The 21,060-nt window shown below is 31.8% G+C and overlaps 2 protein-coding genes across 2 annotated transcripts in view; both read left to right on the top strand.

Moving 5' to 3' along the window:
- The window catches only part of LOTGIDRAFT_235301 (hypothetical protein), a gene marked incomplete at both ends in the record, with an annotated part of 30,594 nt that extends 17,196 nt beyond the window's left edge, over positions 1-13,398 (top strand). Inside the window, 23 exons of the mRNA XM_009064435.1 lie at positions 49-151; positions 340-469; positions 955-1,110; positions 1,336-1,564; positions 1,966-2,102; positions 2,381-2,759; positions 2,986-3,126; positions 3,254-4,870; positions 5,163-5,362; positions 5,583-5,702; positions 5,978-6,075; positions 6,334-6,499; positions 6,633-7,848; positions 8,225-8,840; positions 9,172-9,290; positions 9,681-9,929; positions 10,224-10,378; positions 10,536-10,654; positions 10,912-11,042; positions 11,326-11,521; positions 11,926-12,046; positions 12,308-12,418; positions 13,312-13,398. Of these exons, the coding sequence (XP_009062683.1) occupies positions 49-151; positions 340-469; positions 955-1,110; positions 1,336-1,564; positions 1,966-2,102; positions 2,381-2,759; positions 2,986-3,126; positions 3,254-4,870; positions 5,163-5,362; positions 5,583-5,702; positions 5,978-6,075; positions 6,334-6,499; positions 6,633-7,848; positions 8,225-8,840; positions 9,172-9,290; positions 9,681-9,929; positions 10,224-10,378; positions 10,536-10,654; positions 10,912-11,042; positions 11,326-11,521; positions 11,926-12,046; positions 12,308-12,418; positions 13,312-13,398 (6,596 nt within the window). The remainder of the gene's footprint in view (positions 1-48; positions 152-339; positions 470-954; positions 1,111-1,335; positions 1,565-1,965; positions 2,103-2,380; positions 2,760-2,985; positions 3,127-3,253; positions 4,871-5,162; positions 5,363-5,582; positions 5,703-5,977; positions 6,076-6,333; positions 6,500-6,632; positions 7,849-8,224; positions 8,841-9,171; positions 9,291-9,680; positions 9,930-10,223; positions 10,379-10,535; positions 10,655-10,911; positions 11,043-11,325; positions 11,522-11,925; positions 12,047-12,307; positions 12,419-13,311) is intronic.
- Positions 13,399-14,403: 1,005 nt separating this feature from the next.
- LOTGIDRAFT_166979 (hypothetical protein) lies at positions 14,404-19,890 on the top strand (the record flags this gene model as incomplete). The annotated part of the gene is made up of 10 exons (XM_009064434.1): positions 14,404-14,503; positions 15,486-15,669; positions 16,129-16,315; positions 17,386-17,469; positions 18,007-18,067; positions 18,251-18,381; positions 18,600-18,677; positions 18,964-19,108; positions 19,348-19,565; positions 19,684-19,890. 10 exons carry the CDS (start codon positions 14,404-14,406, stop codon positions 19,888-19,890), a joined length of 1,395 nt encoding a protein of 464 aa, XP_009062682.1.
- Positions 19,891-21,060: the final 1,170 nt, after the last annotated feature.

Below are 21,060 nucleotides of genomic sequence, written 5' to 3'. Positions count from 1 at the left end.
GTTTTCCATTCTGTAGTGAGTTAATATTATGGCGTGTAGATCCTGTAGGTCCATTATCTAAATCTGGTGGTATAATAGAACTAGCTAGGATAAATGCTCCCTCAGTCTCAGCTTTTGCTAATGTGGCCTGGGTACCAACACTTCTTCCAAGGTAGGTTGACAATTTTTACCACTTCCTATATATATATATATATAATATATATATATATATAGTTATTTGATAGTTATTTTTAGATGTGAACTGTTGAATATATGTTAATTCATTGTGAGATCTCCAAAATATTAAATTGAAGCAGACTTCCATGAAACTATTGTTGATAGTTCTGTTGTATTTTTCAGTACATCATTGGGCTCCTACAGTAATTCACCTAGTGCATTGTTTGTAGCATCAGATGGCTCCCGTTTAAGATTATATCAAGCTTTAATAGATGCTAGATCATTATTATCTGATTCACAGAGTAAACAAGAGGTAAACAAATATAGAAGTAGATTATTTAGGAATGGGAAAGGAGAGAACTGTGCAGCCTGCTTAAATAGCAGTGGCATTTTGATAAATCATTTGGTGGAGGGGCTAAGTATGGGCCACAGATTTTAGTGGAGCCAATGGCACCAAGCATATGATATGAAATTCAAAACTGGAGCCAAAAGCGGAACTGCCTAATTTTTTTAATGGGGATTAGAAACATAATTGTGTGAATAAAAATATTGTCAAAAATCAAAGATGATTTATGACAAGAGCAGAAGATCATTTGATGAAAATTTTTGATTTGATGATGGATATCTAATCAATAAAGCACTGCACAAAACATGTCATGCTTATACGAATATTATTGTATAAATATAGCTTTCCTGTGTAAGAAATAACAACATAGCACAATATGGATAATATTTATTTTTAGGGTAACATTTAATAATATTAAAATGTAACTACATGTACTTGTTTTTTTTTTTCAGACTCAAGGAATGAGTTTTTCTAGTACGAGTTCTAGTTTTAAAGTTGATAATAATACTAGTAAATTACCTAGTGAATTATTTAATATAGTTAGTGAACAATCTTCCTCTAGACCAGGCTGTATCATAGAATTAGAGGGTATTAACGATGCCATGCAGGTTGGTTAGGTTTCATTCTTATTGTTATATTGTAGTCTTAAGATATCGAGCTATCAAGAGTTATCTCCCTTTTAGAGAAAGAGGTAGTGAGCCTGACTCAAAGAAAAAGGCCAATTTCACAAGGTGCAAGATGCTTTTGCTGCTCGATGGAATCAACTCCTCACATGGATATTAATGTTCACTTGACATGTCATGGCCAACCTTAGCAAGTGTGTTATATTACAGGATTGGCAGAATGTACAGTTATTACACGTATTCCAAGAACAGTTAGTTACTGGTAAGATGTCTTCACATGATGCTGCCACCATGGGAGGAGCTATAGTTGATCTACGAAATGTAGGAGTATTTGAAGAGAATTTCTATCTAGTTGTATTAGAGAAGATGGTAGAGGGTGGTAGTGTATTACACATGTGGAAAATCACGATCTCTTCGCAACCTGGTGGTGGACATGAAGGTAATATTTCAAGAATAATTTTAGCGAAAAACTAATATTTTCTTATAAGAATTCAGCAAATTTATTGAAATTCTATTCTTAATATTTAACATAATCAATTAATGTATTTTCCTTGCAAAAAAATAAATTCTAAAACTTCAGTAGGGACACCAGCTGAAATATATCAGTTGTCTGAAGATCGTACAGTGTGGAACTCTGGATTAACCACATGTGTAAGGTTTTAATATTTCTAATTATGCCTTTATTATAATATCTATCTTAAAAAGGTTTCATCTTGGATAGAATGTGACAAGAAAATACTTCTTCTTTTGCCTGAAAAGAAAAGTTTTTGACTGAAACCACATTTGAACAATGCTTAAATGCTGTATATGAAATTAAATTATTTCTATTGAATTTTTTAGGATATGAAAATAGTCAGTATTCTGGTAGTGTATTTGAAGCAGAATATGATACTGGTACTAGTTCTGGTGATACATCACCTGAAGATATGAATCCTAGAATGTCTACTGTTATGACCATGTCTATCACTACTACTAAGGTACCATTTACTAATTCATCTATTTAGTATTTATTGTTTGATATCTAATTCAGACTGTAGGTTGATATTGGTATCCTTATGTCATTTGTGTAGTTATATCAAATAATTGGTAGTTCTGGGTTATAATCTCATTATACCAGTTGATCCAGCTGTAAATGGGTATGGATAATTTGGGAAATCCTTGTCAAGACAGGAGCATGGAATGTTTGTTTTTCTTATTTTCTTAAGACGTCCCTCTTTATTGACCATTGGGTTTTTCATTTTTCCATTGACTGTAGGTGTGTACACAATCATTAGATCTACCAGATGATGTTGATGTTATATGTGCTACAGTGTCTGCTGGTCATTTGAGTTCAGCTTCTATCTATCCAGCCTGTTTCGCTCCCTATCAACTAGTGACAGCCTGTACAGATGGTGAAATAAGATTCTGGAAATGTGACTTGATAGATCTAGGTGAAGGTAGTCTTGGTTTAACCAGTACTAATATGAGTTGTTTAAGTGTAACAAGCTATGAGTTTTCAATGGACAATGAAGGAAAGAACATCAAGCCACATGTTATAACTGAAGTTAAAAGTCATCCACAAGATGTGACGTTTAATTGGTCGGAATGGGAGATGATGAGCCCTGTTCATGCTTCAAGCTCTATTGCTTTAACTGGTAAGATAGTATTATATTTATCAGATGACATTTCAAACTATTTGTGAAAATCATACCAGAATGAATTCTATTGTAAAAATGTAATGCTTTTCAAGTTGATTTAATATACTCTATTTTTCAAAATTGTGTAAAATATTTGTTTAAAAAGTAATCTGTAAAGCTCTTGCAATAAATAACATAATAAACAAGCTTGTATACACTTGGATATATATTTCTTGTATTTTAGGTCGTCCAATAACCATCAGTTGTGCATATAGTGGTAGATTTTCTGTAGCCTATAGATATGGTCATATTACAACCCAGACTGATAATCTAACTGATAAATTTGTTAATCTATGTGTTGCTATATATGAATGTGAATCCACAGGTAAGACTGTTCTGTGATGCTACCATTTAAGAAGTTTGAATTTTGATGCTGAAGTCTTAAACCAGTGAAATAAATAGACTGAAAGATGTTGTTTTGTTAGTTTAACCTTATGTTTTCTTATTTCCAGGGGGATCTGAATGGGTTTTAGAAGATACAATAGAATTAAAGAATATCAAGATACCAGATCCCAAGTCAGAAATAGATTTAGATTTAATATTAAATCCTGATAAAAACCGCCGTGATAGTACACCTGGTGGTATATCTCCTTCTTCTTCCATAGTAAACATGACCCGGACTAAATCAGTACCCAGTTTATGTACAATACAAACTGTACGAAAATCTATAGCTGAGCAAGGTAACAGACTTGGTGTTTTACAACAGAAATCACTTGTACAGCTAGACTGGGTATCAACTGAAGATGGATCTCATATTTTGACAGTTGGTGTTGGTCCAAAAATACTCACTTACTCTCAAGTTTCAAATGAAATAGCACAAGCATCAACTAAAGCCATGTCCTCACTACAAGAGAAGCAACCCAAAGAACAAGTGAAGCGAGCTAGACCACTACTACAGAAGTCTAAATCTTTAGTGATGGAAGATTACCAAGAGGAGATCAGGTGGATGAGATTACGAGCAGTAGAACTAAATACAGCAGACGGATTACCACCATTACCCATGCATCTATCCTGGGTTCGAGCTGGTATACTTGTCATTGGTATGGACAATGAAATGCATGTGTATTCCCAATGGAGAGATCCTCTTGCTCCTGATGATGATGTGGCTGACAATAAAGATGACTTCAACATTGATAAACGCACATTAACTGAAGCCAACTTAACCCAATTTACAACTGGTAGTGTCCGCAATAATTTCAACAAACGATCAACATTTAAAGCTTCATATTCCATGCCAAGTTTTAAGCATGCCAGTAAAAACTTCTCACATGTCAGTCTGAAGAAAAAGGAATGGCAAAAATCTGAACAAAATTCCACGACTTCTAAAAGTAGTTTACAAAGAAGTGATAGTTTGACTAGTTTATCTGTGATTCATGATTTTGGATTGTTTGAGGCTGCCAGAATGGCTAATCCAGTTTTACCTCAATATCACCCAAAACAATTAATGGAATTGTTAAATTTTGGTAAAATAAAACGTGTTAAAGCTATTTTAGCTCATCTAGTAAGATGTATAACTGGTGGTGAAGGGATGCAGTCTGTATTTGTTGATGATACTGAAGATGATGGAAGAAGATTCAGATCTCACAGTGTGTCTGTATCAGCTGTAGGAAAAGACAACCCAGTGATAGTAGAGGATGTGTCCAACTTTGCTGAAATAAATTCCATTCCACCATTACCAATGTATGCTTTACTGGCTGCTGATGCAGACAACTCTGGTATTAACATGGAGATTGCTAAATCAGGGGCAGTAACTTCACCTAATAAAGCACAACAAGACTACACTGATTTATTTGTCACCAATGTAATGGATGATGAAGAATTTGATATCAATGATTTATCAACTTCAGCAGATAGTGCTGGAGGGAAACGTAGCAAACTTTCTTCAAGTACTCCAGCTCAAAACCCTTATCTATTTATACCATCTCAAGCTAAAGTATTAGCAGATCATCTACTTCAAGTACAGTTACCAGGTCTATCCAGTCTTGATCAGATGTACCTCATGGCTCTAGCTGATACTGTAGCTAGTACTAAAACAGACCTTGCTGAACAAATCTCCAAACCAGAACAAGGTTGGTAATTTTTGATGATATAATTCTTATTTTAAGCAATGTCATTTAAAAAAATTGCTGAAAAATGTATCACAGCAGTGAAGGGCCTGGAATACCAGTTTGTCTGTGGCCAAACAGCTTAGCAGTCCTCTTGACAGACAATCCATACCGATGGGTTCAATATGAGTTAGATAAGGTCCTTTCTTTATTATTTTCTCAAAGTTACTAAGCAAATAAATTTCATTATTATTATGCTAATATAATTGCCAATCCAAAAGTTCATTTAAGCTGATATGACGTATTATTTTTTCAGATGAAGCTGCTGTTGAAGGTGAACCAAGCCTATCTCTAGCAACTGAATCTATGGATGATTGTGGTTTAAGATTTCTATTAGCTATGAGACATCATATCTATCTGTTAGGTACCTTATTACCAGGACCACGTAGAGCATTGGCTAAAAATGGTCTCAAATCATTTAACCTTGTTTGGGCTTTTCATTCTGAAGCTACAGAGGTAAGTCACAAAAGATGAATTAATTGTGGCAAAATGAAATAAAATGTCTAACTTAAAAGTACAAATGAAGACCGAAACATGATCTGTGGTTCATTAGCAACTGTTAAAGAATATTTTCAATAAGTCTAATTTATAATCAGCTATGAGAAGTAAAGGTGTACACAAACCTTATCTGTGTCAAATTTGTTTGTTAATATATTAAATGGTTATTGTTTCTCAGGAACTGTTATCCTTTATACCAAGTATGAAGAAAGGTGAGCCAATATGGGAAGAATTAAGACAATTTGGTGCTGGTTGGTGGGTTAATAACCTCCCACAATTAAAGAAAGTCATAGAGAAGGTAAAGTTCCCTGTATGTTATTATTTTAATCTCCGGTCTTGCTCTGAAAAATGTTAGTGCTTATAAGAAAGAACCAAGCTACTTTGACTTATAACTTCAATCTTTACCAGGACCTTGTTCCTCAAAAAATTCTGACAATAAAAATAAGTTGTTAGTATGGAATTTCATATTGAGGAATAGGTCTACCATGCTTATAACAAAATTAATCATAAAATGTTTTAATAACAGAGTCCTGGATTTCAATATATATGTTCAAATTTGATTGACAATTTCAGGTAGCAAAGTCAGCTTTTCAAGCCAATAAAGATCCATTAGATGCTGCACTGTTCTATTTAGCTATGAAGAAGAAGAATGTATTGTGGGGATTATACAGGTAAGTTTTGGATTATCTTTGTTTATTGTACTGTTCTTTGACTTTCAAGAGTATTTTGATAATTGAGAATGGATTTATTACAACATTTACACTTATAGTATACACCATTGGTATCAACTTGCAAACGACTCTCTGAAAGGGATAACTACCTGCTTTTGTTTAAAGCAATGTGACTATTTAATGATTGGTGTCCTTTGAAATTTTCAAAAATCACTTAAATTTGTCCTCTTTTTTTCACATGCTATCTTACCTTTGTAGATCTGTGGATAATAGAAAGATGAGTGACTTCTTTAAGAATGATTTTACTCAAGAAAGATGGAGGAAAGCTGCTCTGAAAAATGCATTTGCTCTTTTGGGAAAACAAATGTTCATGCAAGCAGCTGCATTCTTTTTACTTGGAGGATCCTTGAATGATGCCATCAATGTAAGTTTTCTACCTTGTTACTCAAGATTTAATGATTTTTGTGATATGTTTGTAGAGCTTCATCCAATCTTTAAAATCTAAAATATTTCCATTGATGAAACATGTATATTGAATTTAGTGTTATTTGTTGTAGGTATGCCTAGAAAGATTAAATGATATACAGCTAGCTATAGTTATCTGTAGACTATACGATGGTGAGGAGATGTTACCTTTAAGTGTCCAGAAAATACTCAATACCAATATACTAGGATATGATGAGAGTGGTGACAATTATAATCCACGACATTCTCATCCTAATCCTTTCCTACGCAGCATGTCATACTGGATGTTTAAAAAATATAAAGAAGCTCTGCAGACTCTACTCCAGACTAAAGTTGGTCGTCCTAAACTGTCTACTGAAACTGATCTAGATGCTGCCACAATTACTCCCAATGTTTTTAACTTTTATAATTATCTACGAACTCATCCTCTACTTGTTCGTCAACAATTAGCATTGGCCTCTCCTGGACATCGTAAAGCTGTTATGACAGGATTCACTAAATCAAACAGCGTGGCAGTTCAAGATCATAATATAACAACCATTGATAAGGTCACACCAATGGAACGTAGACTGTTTTTCGCAACAGCTCATGTTCATTTCAAAAATGGATGTCCACTTCTTGCTCTAGAAGTTTTATCCAAATTACCTCCTGTTGTTGATGAGAAGGAAAATGAGAAAATAATGAACAAAAATAATTTAATGATGAATCAAAATGGCTCTCTCAGTACAGGAACATTAGAATCTTCAGACCTGAAGAGTTCAAATGTGGAAGATAACTCTAAAGCAAGTGATTTTGATTGGAGTCAACCAGTAACCAGTGAAAAGAAAGAAACTGCAGATGCTTTTGACTGGAGTCAACCCTTGTCTAACGGTACCACAAGTAGTATAGATTGGGGAGAACCAATTTCTTCACAAAAAATAGAAAAGGCAGACGACTTTGATTGGAGCACTCCAACATCAAGAGTAAGATTTGAAGATGAACCAGAATTTACTCTAGGATCTTCTAGTGAAGATGAAGATGAGGAAATCAATAAAGACATTCCAACTGTGACAGTAGAAGATCCATCTGGTGTGATCACCACTGAAAAACCTTCCCAGAAAATAGACATAATGGCACAACAGTATAAATTTATAGCTTGTTTAAAGGTATTAATGGAAGAACTGGGTACACTAGCTACTGGGTTTGAAGTGGATGGTGGACAGCTTAGATATCAGTTATATATTTGGTTAGAAAAAGAAGCTGAGATATTGAAAGCATTATGTAGTTATGGTGTAGAGGAAGACATTTCTCAACATCCACTTGCAGATAGTAAGTTCTTCTTTCACTTTTCATGTAGATTTTCAGTGCTTAGCTAACATTTAACATACCTGTATTATTCTCCCTGTCAATGATAGAGATTGGAAATGGAAAAAGCATGACAGTAAAGCAAGGCCCAGTGTTCTGTAGATCTGTACGTTTTATTATTTTGTCAAAGTTAAAATTAAAATATAACTAAGCTAAATTGTCTGTATCTTCAAACTTTCTTCATTGCATATAGTATGGCATTGCTAAACTTTACAGCTGCATTAGCAATCATTCATTTCAATTTAAGTTCAGATCCAATGCTTTTTAGACTCTTTTGATTCCAATGGTTCAGTTTAGTGGTTTACTCTCCTTTGTAATGACGATCTCCTTTTTTTTTCAGCAACATTAGATAGTAGTAGAGATTCAGATGACATGTTGGAACCAGTTCGACCTTCTAGATCTCTATCTATACGTTCCGATACATCCGCTAGTAAAGCTTCATTACACGAAGTTATTATGTCAGATAAACTTGATCTCGAAGCCAAAATGGAGAGAATGTCGCGACGAAAACAATGGTTAAAAATGAATCAGCAATTGTTACGAACATTAATTAGTTATTGTATAATGCAAGGATCAGGAGGTGGTGGTCTTGCGTCTGTTAGAATGGAATTATTATTGTTATTACAAGAACTTCAACAAGAGAAACCACAGCATCAATTACTATCTCCATTACCCTTCCCAACCACATTACCATTACTATCAGCTAGTATAGCTAGTTCTAAAACTGTTATATCAGATCCTATTCAACATTTACAATGTATGTCACAAGATATGTTACACACTATAATAGAACTTCTCTTACCACCTGGTTTATCTACAGATCTCAGTAATGTATATTTATTACGTAACCTGGCTGTCGCCCTATCATCATGTATATACCAATGTCTGTGTGACAGTGATAATTTTGTCGTATCATTAAATGATAATATGGATATTGGATTAGAAGGCTTTTCTAGGTGAGTAATATTTTATGCATGGTTCATTAAGCCCTGGTGATATGACGACTCATTTAGTCTATTATATGTAGCAAGATCAATAAATTTTGTTGTGGTCAAGACAAAAACATCAATACACAGAGCAGAAAGCATACCAAATACATTCAAAAAGAAGAATCTTGATCATCAAGTGCAATGAAAATTTAAATTGCTATCTCAGTCAAAATTATTTTTAATTCTGTGTTTTTCTTTTCCTTTGCCCCCAAATTAGGTGCTTGCAATAGATGCCTTTGAATGGGTTTACTTAAAATCAGACATGTTGTGACGTATTTTGTTATATGAACTATTTCAGTCCTAATTTTGCGTGTCAAGCTAGTTATTTAATGACTGGTATTAAAAGAAGACGTGGTAGATCACATAGTGGTGGTGTTGGCGATGAGATGGTTAATACACCAGCTGCTAAGTGGCCAGGTATAAAATATTTTAATAGCATTAATATTTTAATTGTACCTACAGCATGAAACCTATTATAATGTTTACTGTGTAGTCAAATCAAATTGTTGAACAGGATTTTTCTTGCTATCCTAATAATCCTCTGTAAAAATCAATGAATTTAATTGCGAAATCCCACTGAATACACAAATTTTGATAATACTTCCAATATACACGCACATGTTAATACGTAATGCATGTAGTATATGAAGCTTAGAATAGTGCAAAAATGTAGCCTATGTGTTTACTTAATATAAATGTTGATTTTTCTTTTTGGTGTCATAGATTTTATCATCACAGTAATAGCAGTCTAAACCTGTCTGGATATTAAAGACAATTCACTTTCAAAGCCATTTATATTCATTGCAGGTGTAACATCATTAAAAGTATTATTAGCTAGAGAAAAAGATGAGGATGCTCCAAAATTAAATATATTATTAACGGAATCATTATTAGCTGTTTATATAAGTTTATTAGTTAATGGTTTATCTACCTATGATCCTCTCTTACTATACCGACTGGTAGCTCATAAATTTGATGAAAAAATGTGGAGTGCACTGTTTGGTGGTGGAGCTAAAACAATTTTTAAATCTAATAACCCAAACATTCCTTTAACAAGTAAGTTGAACCTACATTAGAAACTTTCGTGGGAAATTATGAAATTGGAAAACACGGCCATGAATGTCAATTTATCAAGTTTCTTTTTGAGTTCAGGTATTTGGAAACAAAACAGTTAAATGAGTTATAATGAGAAATGCGGTTACTTTTTCAAACATTTGTACTACTTAAAATGAAATCATGATAGTCTAGTATTCCTGATAACACTCTGAACTCTTTGAACTCGGCATCCCTGTAGGTTGACCATAGGTTTAATGAAATAGTGGTATATTAATCTATATAATTTTACTGTAGAACCATCAGAAGATGAACTAGCTAAACATAGGATGAGATTAAACATGAGAGTAATGGGATCCTCACCTTCACCAAAACCAGCAGAAATGAAAGAATCTTATAAAGAGAAGTTTATACCACCAGAACTTAGTATGATTACGTTCTTTATGACAAAAGTAAGTGAACACACTTAAAACATTTGATTTGAACTAAATATCTATCTAGTTGATTTTCCTCATTATTCCAGTCAAACCTACTGTAAACAGGAACATATAATCCAGAAAAAAATATGTAAAAAATTGAAAAATATGAATATTGCTTTCTTTCTTTCAGCCTTTTGTGCCATCATCAGAGTCTGTCATCAGTTATGATTCTGATGATTCTGTTTTATCTGATGATGAACCTGCTAGTGATAGTGAAGATGATTTTGAAGTCTCAAGACCTAAAACATTGTAAGTTTTTTGATACATTTCTGTCATATTTCATTTGATGGTTATCAAGATAAAAGTGTTATATCTGTATTTTGGAAGTTGATTATGCTGATTTACTTTTGTTTAAAACGAGATTTTGATGTATAAACATCTTGAATAGTGAACAATTATTTACTTGAATACAGGGCATGATTGAAAGATTGTATATATATGTTATGTGGAAATCTGAAAGCAAGTGAGTGAAAATAGATAAAAATTAAATTTTGTATATTTTTTAGGGCGTTGGATAATATGCAACAACATAGTGATCCTAATTCCTACAGTTGGTGTTTAATAAGATATTGTATAGTACATCATATATATCATAATATACAGTTATTTTTACCATTAGTTGGTATTGAATTAGCAGGTATAGTATATTTATGTATATATATTGTTCTATCTGATGAATAACTTTAAATCTAGGGTTTGGTTGAACTTCTTCAATTTATGAGAGTTGATGCCTATAAATGTGTATGCTTATTGGTTAATGTGTTTATTGATATAGAACTTTAGAATTAGATTATTGTTTCATACATAATTTGTTCCTACAATTAATGCTCTAAAACACAAGTAGAAGGTAACCACTACATACAATAATAAATTTTAAGTAACTAAAGCAGTTGGTTACATTATTTCTATATCTATTGTAGAGTTGCCAAACTGTTCACCATTACTACATGCTCTAATGAAGATGTTAGAACAATGGGATGAAATGTTATACAGTAGATTAGAGTTATTTGCTTGTCCACCTGAAAGTTATATCCCTGGTTTACATCTAGATGTTACAACTGGTGTACCACAGTCTAAGTATCAGGCCCTACTAAATCCTTCTAATACACCTTTTGTGTAAGTAAAATTGTAAAAATTACACATTTATCTATATCTGTTGTATGGAGTATGGAGTAATGTGGAATAAACCTTCATATGAATTTAATCCTTATGAATTTGATCCATAAATTACTGATACTCACCAGGGCTGTTTTGTCAATCGGACATCTTTCTATGACTCCAGACCGTCATTTCCCAAAGTTGAATTATATTTGACATGACCTTTGGCAAAAAAGTATAACTGATTTTGGTAATATTTTGGAAAATTCTAAAATAGCCAGATATTTTAGATCTATTTTGATGGATTAATATTTTATTTTTTTTTTTGCATAGTGTAATTCAATAGTTTGCATTTCTCTTAATACAACTTGAAAGTAGAAGTTAAGTGGAGATTTGATCTCTAACCTGTGTTTGTTTTACAGAAATGACCAATCAAGTTTACCAATGAAAAGGTTGTGGTTTCAACTGATTAAACAAGATGTATTAAAAGATATATTTATACGTTATATATTTAGAAATAAAAAACCTCATCTTGATAGTGCTGTAAGTTATAACTTTCATTATACAGTTTACACATATTGATGATCTCTTCTATCAGATATTGGCCTATAGACATGCTTATTTTGTCCCTTATTGCCCACTGTATGGTCTATCAAATCTGGCTCACAAAAGTAGAATGTGCCATTTACATTGAATGTTTAAAATTATAAATTTTTAAGGTTCTTGTAAACAGGATATAAATGTGTTATTTTGACATTCATGAAAATGTCTGGTGGTAAATTATATGCATCTCTTTATATTTAGGATTCAATGAGAACAACTACTACAGATAGTGATACACCAGCTAGATCTCTAGAACCAATGAAAATAATACATAAAGAACAAGATATTATTACAGCCTTTTCTATCAACCAGGTAGGGATTGGTCTTGTGATTTTCTTAACATTATAGAACCATCAATATTCAGCCCAAAACTAACTTATACTTTCTGAAAGTTTGGTATTTGAGTAGTAATGCTGATTAGACTGACTGACTTGAAAACAAGTGTTTGATGGTTGAAAATGGATGCTTTTGAATTTTTTCATTTTCAAGCTAAAAGGGTTGGTTCGGCTGTCCTTATATTAACATTGGCTTGCATTAACCTTCTTTGCTAGCCCAACAAGGGGCAGGAATCATTATATTTGGTCCAGTATACATGGATTCCCTCATCAAGATCCTCAAAATTTTATTTTGCATGCATCTTTAAAAGTTAAGCACAAATGTTATAGATATTTCTATTACTATTGTACATGTAGTTTATATGATTTAAACCTGAGGTGGCTCTATGTATGGTATTAAGGTTAAATGGTGTTATATCACTTGATATGGGAATAAGCTTCATAATTTATGTTGTTTAATGCACTCTATAATTTTATTTATAAACTTGCTATTATTAGGACAATTGTAGTGTGCTGGCTTCCAATTCCCCATCTCCTAATAAGGTATTAGTTATACTCTGTACCTCTGTTTGCCGCTTGCTTTCTCTATATTTCTATCTTTTTTAAAGGGATTCTGAAGAGGTTTCCTATGACATCACTTTTCTTAAATATCATACTTTAATGGAATTTGTAATAGTGATTTCTTAAAAAACGTTTTTCTAAATGTACAGGAACCACAGATGTGAGGCCTTATTCAGAATAGTGCAAATGATTGCTTAAAACTTTCACAGTAACTCATCTCTTTAGAATCTCTTTAATCTAACACCCTACTATTTTATTGGAAGCCAAACTTTAAGGAAATGTCTAATGTTTATGATTTTGTTTTTATAGGCCCACATCTCTCTATGTGGACGTATATTGTCGGCATCCCTGTCCGTGCGTCCGTCAACATTTGCTTGTAAATGGTCTAAAAACTAGATTTTTTGATGGAATCAAATGAGATTCGGTATGTGTAGACCTATTCATAAAACGAAGATCAAGTTTGAATTTGAGCTATTTTCGACCGTTAGAAGCCCTTGCCCCATTATCTTGAATATGCTATTACTCTCTTAATTTTCAAATGATTTTGATGAAACTTAAAATGGATGTTTCGTTTTTACCATCTGCATGCCGTGGTGGGCGTATATGGCTGTGGTCCACTATCTTTAGATGTTATAATAGTCTAGATGGATATACATTGCCAGCACAATTTCAGCTCTTTGCACCACTGTTCTTCCATACATGTGACAATAATATCTACATGGTAGACTAGATTAGATTAATAATGGCCTATGACCAGTCAACCTCAACTGTCAACACTCTATTTGTTTTTAAATTGTAGACAGATATGACTGCATATTTTCATTTTAAATTGCTATGACTCTATAAAATTGAAATTTATCAAATATGTAACCCAATGAGATCATCAGAATTATATTCAACTCGAGGTTTACTCTATTATCATGAATTTTTTTTTGATGATGTCACTTGAAAAAAATGCCAATGGCATGAGAGTAAAGACAATTTTAGTAAAATTAATAACATAACTTTTTTGTTAGAAATGTTTCAAACTGCCCAATAATTATGTTTGTCATTTCCTTTCTGCCATCTGTTAAGTAAGAAAATACTTCTTCTATAGTACTACAATTGTCAGCTAACTGATATTATATTATACATATATATACTAACAAACAATATTTAGTTTGAGTACAGGCCTATTAATAAATACTGATGATAAAGTTTTTCCTCACCAATGTTTTTTCCTAATTTACTTGCATGTAGCTAGCATTTAGTTTAAAGCGGACCATACACGATCAATTATATTACACAATAGAATTGCACAATAGAATTGAGTTATTTTTCTGACCGACACACACGATTCAATCAAATCGCACAATAGTATTGAGCAAAAGTGCATCATTTCTACTTTAAACTTCGACCAGAATGGATGCATCGATCGCTATCGCGTTGATATTTGCTTCTAGACGTAGAAAACGGAGCAGAGGAAGGATTTGGGCAAAACAATGGTTTCTAGAGCGTGGACGTAAGTTCGGCAAGGGTTAGGGCTGTTGTTGGTCCATTAGGAATAGCATGGCATTATAGTATCACACTGTAGGCTCATACACATCATCACTACCAGCACCTGATTTTTTTGAATCCATAACTTTTTTCATTTCTTTTCTGAAGTTCGTTCGAAGGGAATTCAGTTTTTTCTTTACATCATCTTTTTCCCAAGTAGGATACTTCTCCTTAAATTTGGTTACAAGAACCTTATAAGCCTGGTCTTTCATTGTCCGATTACTATATTCTTTACTTTTGATATTCCATAATACAGGATGTTCTCTATAGAGTTCAATGCACTCCAATCAGAATTTTTTCTCTTGGGTGGTGGACATGTTTCCAGTAGAAGGTTGTCGTGTAAAATGAATATATTGCACAATATAATTGAAAAATCCCACACACTGTAAATGAAATAATTGCGCATGCCTAAAAATTTCTACCAGATTTAGAAATTCTGAGGCTTGCATAATACTATTGTGCAAGCCTTCAATATCACCCACACACGGTCAATATAACTGCGCAATGTCAGTTCACGCAATACTATTGTGCGATATTATTGATCGTGTATGGGCCGCTTAAGAGCAAGCTCTTTTGATAGCTGATTAAACCAATAATTACTCCTATTTTAATTCTTAGTATATAGGATTGCATGCTAGTATATTTTGTAATCCAGTTGATCAAACATTTACACAAGGGACCAGGGCATCAAGATGTTTTATTGCCATCGTATTTTTAACGACAAAAATCTAATCTAATCCATTTTACAAAAGTAATTAATAGTCTATTTCTCAGGTACTTTTATTGACATGACTAGTTACTAATTATTGTTGACAAAATAAAAAGTATAACTGGAATTTTTGTCCACTCCATAGAGCAATGAGCATAGCTGCTCACTGGTAATATTTTATTAGTATATTATCTTTATCTAAGATATATTTTGTTAATGTTTGTGCATTGTAAAACAGATAATATTTGTGAATCATTGGTCAAATACCAATATATCTTTAATTCTATACCTCTCCAGGCTAACCTGAATTGTATAGCATTATCTACTCAGAAGGAACTTGTAGAATTAGATATATCTAAAATAATACACCCACCAAATTGGCTCGATGATGAAACAGAGTATGATATTGAATATCTTAAAAAGTAAGTGGAATTCAGTCTCGTTATGTCTGTTCTACATGAACATTATGAATTGCTATCAAATCATTCTAATTAATATGCTGATCTAGATGTTTTGCATCATTTTTTTTTCTGATTAACTTTATTTATCCATGATCTGACAAAATTCTTTAACTATTGTTCAGACAAATTTGACCCAAACGGGTGTAAAAATTTTTGCCAACAATTCTAAAACACTGTTAGAAGTAGTCTGATAATACCAAAAAATGAATATCCCAGAATCAAAAGTTGGCTTTAACATTGACGATGACTGTTACCACATGGATAGCATTGTATTCTCATTCCTTTGACTGTTACCACATGGATAGCATTGTATTCTCATTCCTTTGACTGTTACCACATGGATAGCATTGTATTCTCATTCCTTTGACTGTTACCACATGGATTGTATTAGATATTATTTTCTGAACTGTTACATTTCAGTCCAAGTCATCAGCCACCAGAAATATCTGAATTCTTGGTTGTCCAGACACCTCAAGATTCCCCTCAACTGGTATCTAGTAATCCAAGCGCTGCACATACACCAAATACTCCTTATGTTCCTTCTGCTCCTGGAGCTTTTCCTATTGGTACATTCCCTTACGCTCAAACAGGGCGTGGTACTAGCGTTGTAAGTTTCTTCTTTTCTTTATTATGGTAGAAGTCATGTTTAAATTTAAGTTAATTTATTTGATCAAATTCAAAATTTTTCCATGGATAAAGTCTCCCTCTTAATTTTAATTTTTATACTTGAATATTCTCTTGGCCTTTGGGATTTTAATTTAAACTTCTTGATAGATTCTTATTAAGGCTTATAAATTTGACTTACCCTTTTCAGCGAAGTGTTAGTATAATGCTTTACTTTACCTTCACTTTCAATAACTAATACTCATTTGTAATTCACTATATAATCCTTGCTTCATAGACATTCTAAATTTTTCTTTGTAAGATTCTGATATGTTTGAAGAAAACTGGAAATGAAATCTTTGATCTTTTTTTATTTGGAAGAATTAATTCCTGCTGTGTACTCTATTTTGCTTTAAAAAATCTTTTGAACTTATTTCTAAAAAATTTCTGTTATTATTTGCAATCTGGCAGTCAAAACAGACATTTAAATGTTTCTATGTTTTAAAAAATTCTGCCCATCATTATGAGACTATGTCTTTTCTTTTTATTGTGATGATGTCAACTTTTATGCTTTCATTGGTTGTGACATAATAAGATATTGATTTACAAATGATATTAGCATTGCTACTACAATATCTGGTGATATTCTTGGACAATGTTCATACTGGGTCTTGGATGGTTTGAAGAGATTAAAAAGAGATATTCTTTGTATGAGTATCGAGTACAGATATAGATTCCATGTGCACCATTTGATAAATTTGTATCTAGTAATTCAAAAAAAATCTACCAAACATGACGCTGTTGGAAAAATTACATTTGTCTCAATTGACCATAGTGATATTGACAATCTAACCTACATCTGGACTGGAAATCAGATCAGTGCAAATGGAAGCTATAAGAGTATACACATACATAGGCTAAAAAACCCTTTTTCAATCCTTTAAGTGAATGCATTATAAACAGATATGTATTCATTGGTGGAGGGTATTCTCTCTTCCTCGTTATCTATAAATATCTTGGGTACTGTTTTTCATTTTTTTTTCTATATTTATTGCTTATCTCTGTGGGTTACAGGTGAAAAATTTTCATATTCCTGGTGTAAATAATGCATTTATGACAAATTTTATAATTGATCGAAGTTGGCGATTGATTAATTTGGTGAGATTATATGTATTACACGTGTATAGTTTCTTTTCACATTCAGATTTATTTTAATCTAATTTTGAATTTAACTCGCCAAAAAAAAAAATTCAAGGTGAATACTTTCAAATTTAGAATAATTTTTGTCACATGCTTGGCATAGTTTCTATTTTCTCAATGTCGTTTTGACATTATTTTTTTTTTGATCAATTTTTTTTTCAGTATTTATTTAAACAAATTATAAAGTTTATGTAATAAATGTATGTTTTTTTAATTGTTATTTGTGTAAGAGTATTAGAAGTCTTATTATGATCTTATGATTTATTTATGTGCTCTCAAAATTCTACATATTTAATTTAATTTAATTACATTTCTCTGGTTACTCATTGATTAATATGTAACTTAATTAAATAAAGAAATTAATTATTTAAAAGAATAATATTGATAATTATTGATAATATATAATAAAAGCTTTACTAATAATAACATTGATATTGTATTTAAAAAATATTATACTGATTCTTCACTGACCATTTCAATTGGTTTCAATTTTAGATCCAAAGACGTCAAATTCCAGGTGTAAGAAGAATTGGTTCCCATCCTCATCTTCCACATTGTATGTATTATATTTTTTTCCATCATTTCATTACATTGTTAGATGGTTCAAAATAGAATTAAGGGCATAAGCATTAAATTCTTGGGTTTTTCTTTTCATTTAGAGTCATGAAATAAACATAGAATTCTTTTAAAATTATTCACAAATCAAATGTTAAAAAATCCTATCTGATTTCTGTTACAGATTTAACTGGTAGTGCTGATGGAAGTGTGAGATTCTGGGAATGGGGACATACTCAAGCTTTAAGTATCTTACGTCAACCTGGTTCCTTTCCTAAAGTTACTAAAGTATTATTTAATGCACAGGGTAATAAGGTTGGTATATCTTATTACTCATCTTTTTTTATCTACTTAAAAATAATCCTGCTAACGTATCATCTAGGATTTTGATGCTTATGCTGAACGATACTGATCCAATTTTTGTAGGATTCTTAGATGAAAAATCCAAGCTTAGAATGGTGTTATGTGTTTTAGAATGTTTTAAATTTGATTATTCTGAGAACTATATGTGTTTTATTGTTTATATTTAACAGTGTTGTGTGAGTGATATAGAAGGTTCTATATGTTTGTGGCAAGTTGGTCTTGGTAGTAGTTTCAACAAACCAATAATGGTAAGTAATACTAAAATAATACAAGACATGAGTGTGTTTTTACAAAAGAATTTCCACAGTCATTGTGTTGTGAGTAGGACTCACTAATTATATACCCTGTATATTGATGTTGCTTTAATAAGAATGAAAGAAAGAAACAGTTTTCTCAATATTTGTTTTATCAGTTGAAGTTCTATACATTTGAGTTGATGTAGAATTTGTATAGATGATTTTATCCCCTCACATCTGTTTCAAAGCCTACTTTAAAGTTCAAATTTGTTTTATATATTTTTTTTCTGTTTTACAGAGTTTATCATGCCATAATAAAACAACTAGTGATTTTACATTTGTTGGTTCATCTAGTCTTATTGCTACTGCTGGTCATTCTTCAGAGAATCGTAATGTATGTTTGTGGGATACACTACTTCCAAAACGAAGTTCACTGGTACATGGTAAGTTATCTCAAGATAAGCTTAGCCTACTTATATTATTTTTCGATCTTATTAGTGATCTTGATATTTTTTTTCCGTCTCAAAAAATAGGTTTAGTTGTGAATTTTTATGATGTATGAAGATAAAGTAAGCTGGAAGTGTGGGAAAGTCTAAAAGATATAAATTTGTTTGGTTGTGCATTACAAGTATAAGCTTATGTATTATATTTTTGAAATGTTCTGATTCAATCTATTTTTTAGCATTTAAATGTCATGAACATGGTAGTCCTGCTGTTGTTTATGCACCACAACATCAGTTATTAATAAGTGGTGGAAGGAAGGGCGAAATCTGTATATTCGATTTACGTCAGCGCCAACTAAGACACACATTCACAGCACATGATGGTCCTATAAAATGTCTAACTATAGATCCTGAAGAAGAATACTTTGTAACTGGATCAGCAGAAGGAGATATCAAGGTCTGTAAAATTAGTGACCCTTTGTTCTGGTACAAATATACATAGTGCTCATTGTTGTAACTCAACAAGGTTAACATAAGACGTTACAGTTACTTAGATATTTCTCCTTTTATTGCAGGTTTGGGCTTTAGATGTTCATCAATTAATATTTTCCTTCCCTGGTGAACACAGTAAGAGTAATTTCTTTAGAAATGTTGGTTCTACTTCGGGAGTTGCTCAAGTAGCAATTGGTCCTAATCATCATTTATATTCCTGTGGCGTGGATGGTTCTATGAAATTCCGACAACTACCTGAAAAAGAACTGCTGGTTCATCATTGGACATAATAACTTTCATCATTCTACTTTCTAGTCTATTTATAGTTACTCTTGACTTATTTAATTTGTATGCTTAATTTGAAAAAAGTGAAAAGCACCAAAAATACATTATAGAAATGTAAACTGAATATTACAGCCCAAATATTTATTAACCTCAACTTTAAAAGATCTAATATTGTTTGTTAACATGTATCATATAAAATTCTTTATACTTAGTTTTTATTTACAGTTATTATAAATTATTTATGTTATATACCTCTTGGCAGATTATTGTATATTTGTTAAAAAGTATGATATATAGTGCGTATATGATGGTTGATTCCAATAGAGAAATATTAGGTCATATCAGTTAAAGTATAATTATGTAGCTATGTAGAATTACCTCTTGGTCTCTGTATTTATTATTTATTGATTCATTTTAAATGCCATGTAATTATTTTATATCAATCAGTTCTGTCTTTTTCATCATAGTTTTGTCACACGAGTTGTCACTTATTTGAATTTCACACAAAAACCACAACAGATTAGTGCTCTTTGATGTTTTTCTTACTATGAGGCGTAAAATGTTTTGTTTTCTAAATGACAGTGATAGGCCTGTTTAAAGATATTATTTTTAATGGTGGCATTTGAACATCATTATGTACCTCATGCATAGATTAGTTTAGTAGGATGACTTATTTGGCATAGTGTTTAGTTAACTAATGAATGTTGCATTTTTTGTGATCATGTTAATTGAATGCCATAAACTTTTAAGGTCATTTGAACATCAAGTCTAGAAATTAGAAAATTACCTGTGTGTAATAAAGTGAATTATAAAAGATTATGTTGAGTGAGTAGTTATTAAATTATGTTATTTAATGGATATATATAATGTATGAGTGTTATATTGGTATATAAATAGGTTTATAATTGAAAGTATCCAGTGATTTAAACAATAATATTGTGATAGAGATATACATAATTATTCCTGTTTCTGTATATATTATGTTAATTTTTAAAATTTTAATAATTCTAATGTGCAATATGAACATGTATATAAGGGTCATAAATGTAAATATATATTAATGTAGATCAAAAGATTTCTTCTAAGAAAAGTGTCATTGTGAAGGCTGTGTTACAATTCCTTGTTATCCCTGAGTAAGGATTTACGATTGATTTAGATAGATATTAAGTACCATT

This window comes from Lottia gigantea (assembly GCF_000327385.1).
Source record: "Lottia gigantea unplaced genomic scaffold LOTGIsca_62, whole genome shotgun sequence".
Taxonomy (NCBI): Eukaryota; Metazoa; Mollusca; class Gastropoda; family Lottiidae; genus Lottia; species Lottia gigantea.
Note: the sequence above shows the minus strand (reverse complement) of the source record. Positions and strands in the feature narration are given on the sequence as shown.